Source organism: Glycine max, chromosome 20, assembly GCF_000004515.6.
Source record: "Glycine max cultivar Williams 82 chromosome 20, Glycine_max_v4.0, whole genome shotgun sequence".
NCBI lineage: Eukaryota > Viridiplantae > Streptophyta > Magnoliopsida > Fabales > Fabaceae > Glycine > Glycine max.
This window is the reverse complement of record NC_038256.2, coordinates 11,996,691-12,000,045: the sequence shown is the minus strand read 5'-3', so window position 1 is coordinate 12,000,045 and position 3,355 is coordinate 11,996,691. Positions and strand designations below refer to the sequence as shown.

At 28.6% G+C, this 3,355-nt stretch overlaps 1 protein-coding gene across 1 annotated transcript; it reads left to right on the top strand.

Moving 5' to 3' along the window:
- The first annotated feature begins 272 nt into the window (after positions 1-272).
- Positions 273-1,052, top strand: LOC100789719 (lamin-like protein). Its single transcript, XM_003556777.5, has 2 exons — positions 273-453; positions 589-1,052. Exons 1-2 carry the CDS (start codon positions 273-275, stop codon positions 897-899), a joined length of 492 nt encoding a protein of 163 aa, XP_003556825.3. The 3' UTR covers positions 900-1,052.
- The last annotated feature ends 2,303 nt before the right edge of the window (positions 1,053-3,355 follow it).

The following is a 3,355-nucleotide window of genomic DNA, read 5'->3' as shown; positions in this document are numbered from 1 at the left end:
CTGCTAGGGTTATTGAAACAAGCACTAGCCAAACCGGTACAAACACACAATTTGGCTTCAATATTCTACACACCTTTAGGATGACTCGACCCACATGAAATTTTTGCCCTAATACTTTTTTGTCCATTCCGAAATCCAAAGCTGGCTCCAAATCTTCAATGAGGTGATATTGGTTATATTAATCGACCCATACGAACATTAATTGTGCGCAGCTCCTCTAGTTTCATTTTAACAATTGGAGGCTTTTCATTCCTAAGACAACTCTATTGAGAATGGAAGTTAAGAGAAAAATAATCCTATGCTTATTGATTGCCATCACAATGGGGTGCTACAGAATTGAAGGGAGAGACCCTACACTCCACAGGGTTGGAGGAGGAAGGTATACTTGGTCCCCAAAAGTTAACTTCACAAAGTGGGCAAGTCATGAACACTTCTACAAGGGTGACTGGCTATGTAAGTGCCTCCAAAGCTAATACTCATTCCATTTCATTTCTAGAAATGAAATTGAGGGAGTAATTGATTATTATACATGAATATTTTATGTATTTGCAATATTATTTGATAATCAATTTCCCTTTGTGCTCATAGATTTTGGTTTTGACAAGCGCATCTATAATGTTTTGGAGGTGAATAAAACAAACTACGAGAATTGTATTGACACGGGCTTCATAGAAAATATCACAAGAGGAGGGAGAGATGTTTTCCAGCTTTTAGAGGCAAGGCACTATTATTTCATATGTGGCAGAGGCTTTTGCTCACAAGGAATGAAACTCCTAATAGATGTTAAGGAACCCACAACAACACTGCCACCTCCAATATTGCCCAACAAGGCCCTTCTAAATAGATTGAGTAATACGCTCATGCTTGTGGTCACCATTTTGGCATGGATCTTCATATAGCATAGACATTTGCCTAGCTAATGTATACCAAAAATATTATGTTTTGATTTTAGTTACTATTAAAATTTAATTCACATGTACCCTGTGGAGATTTTTTTTTTATTTTTTTTACTTTATTTCATAGAGAAGTCATGAGAGGTTATCTTTCTCATCAAATTTTTATGTTAGCAATAAAAAAAGAATAAATAGTTATTTTTGTCCCTAGACGTATAATTAGCTGTTTGATTGTTAACTCTTGAATAAATGCTATCAACACATAATTTTTTTTCTCTAAAACGATAAAAAAATTATTTTTTATGTTTAATCAAATACTATTTATTTAATTGTTTTTCTTAATAAAATATGAATTTTTATTAGTATATGCAATTACATCAAATTATAATAATAAAAGTTTGTTGATTTTTAAATTATTTTTTTAATTCATACACAATTATTTTTTATTGACTGATCATTTAAAAAATCATAACCTTAAAAAAATCATTCCAAAGGAGGTGAATGTTTTTTACAAATTAAAAGTGTCATTATAATTGCAATTTTCCCTACAAATTATCCATGGATCTAATTTAACTATAATGATTTACCATAAGCATTTTTTTTTTTACTTGAACCTTTCATCAAGCATGAGAGTATAAAAAAATTATTTATAGTTTATTAAATGAGTATTCTTTTTTCTTTTAGACTTAATTTAATTTACGAGTTTGTTTAAAAAAATTGTTGCAATCATTATAAATTTTTTCAAATTATAGTAATTAGTCAAATCTAATATTAACATTTGAATATATTTGTTACACTTTTTACACTTTCAGGAACTAAATTTTATATTTTCATCTTTCAAAAATGTATTTCTCACCGAAGTGAAAAGATGAAAAGTAAAAAAATATTATATGACAAATATGCTCCTATAGCAATTAGAGATGACCATGTTGACAATCATTTTATTGACAAATTTCTTTCTATGTGTCACGTAGGTTATTTTATTAACGGTGACGGATGAAAGTTAACGGCCGGATATATTTGGGGTACTTTTTACACTTTTTGGGACTAAATTTTGTATTTTTATCTTTCAAGGACTCATTTATCAGTGAATTACACATTTAAAGACAAAAACTGACTATTTGCTCTAGAAAAACTTATGTAGTAATAGTTTTGTTTGGAAAAGATAGAAATATATTGATGCAATATGAATATAATATATATATTTTTTAGAGAATAATATAATATAATCTATAATTATTAATAAAAATAATTATCTCTTTTGGTGTATATTTTTTATTGTTAAATTATTCTTTGATATAAATAATTTTATTTTATTTTTTTCGTGAACTTTTAAAAAATATAACTATTGTCATTTCCCCTAAAAAATTACTATCACTGTTTTTTTTTTTTAAATATAGATAAAGACACTAAGTGTCTCTCTTTTAATTAATTAATATATATATATATATATATATATATAATACTATAAAAATCCTTATTAAAACTTTGAAATTAGAGTAGGGGCATGGAAAAGTGTGTCTGTGCAAAGCAACATTGCTAGAAATGATGCTCCTATCATTGAACTTATGAGCTAACTAGACTGCTTTATTATATAAAATGTATTACATATTCTAATATTATTAGATTTGGTTCTCATTTATTTTTCATCTTCTTCCTTGCAAATTTAGCCTTTTATGCCAAGTATGCTTGTGGCTCTGTGATTTGCTTTGTGCTAAAGATTTTGAATTTTTGTGGTAGTTTTGGTTGCTGGAATGTGGAAGTGGAGTGTGAAAATTTTATACTTACAATGTTCTTTTTTAAAATTATAAGTTGCATGTGTGTTAAAACTTAAAAACTTGAACTGGTAGCGAGGAGTGTGTATGTGTTATTTTTGGGTTTTGGGGTTTTTACAACTTTGAATGTTGAGCTCTGTTGTATATGATTACAATTGGTGTTTAAATAAGTTGTTTAGTTCATATTTATTTTAGGGCAGGGTCGTGCAAGATGCAAGGCAAATTAGGCATCAGCCTAAGGTCAAAAAGAAAATTTAGGCCCCTAAAATTTTTTTATTACTAACTATTAACAAATTTTAACTGACCAAAATAAAATAATTTAAAATCTCTCTCTTTCCTAAAAATTAGTCAATCAATATCATCTTTTTAAAAATTAATCAATATTACAATTAATGTCATTTAAATTATTTTATTTATCCCAAAAAAGTAAATCTCTATTAACTTTCCTTTAACCCATCTCAATTCCCTAACTAACGTATCTCACTCTCCAGACTCCATTCTTCACGATTTTTCATCTCCTCATCTTTTGTTCATAAAAAAATCTATTTTTTTCTTCCCTTGAATGAAACCTATTGTCTATTAATTAAACTTTGTCTCCGCTCCTCAACCTATCTGGATTTGACATCGTCTGGATTCTGAACGCTTATAAACCGCATACATCCCGGCGTCCCACGTACGGAGTCTTTC

What these genes read in the sequence shown, in the direction of transcription:
- LOC100789719 (XM_003556777.5), top strand. Translation starts at nt 273, where the DNA reads ATGGAAGTTAAGAGAAAAATAATCCTATGCTTATTGATTGCCATCACA. An exon ending in CTACAAGGGTGACTGGCTAT is followed by an intron (nt 454 to 588) that starts GTAAGTGCCTCC and finishes TTGTGCTCATAG; the next exon opens with ATTTTGGTTTTGACAAGCGC.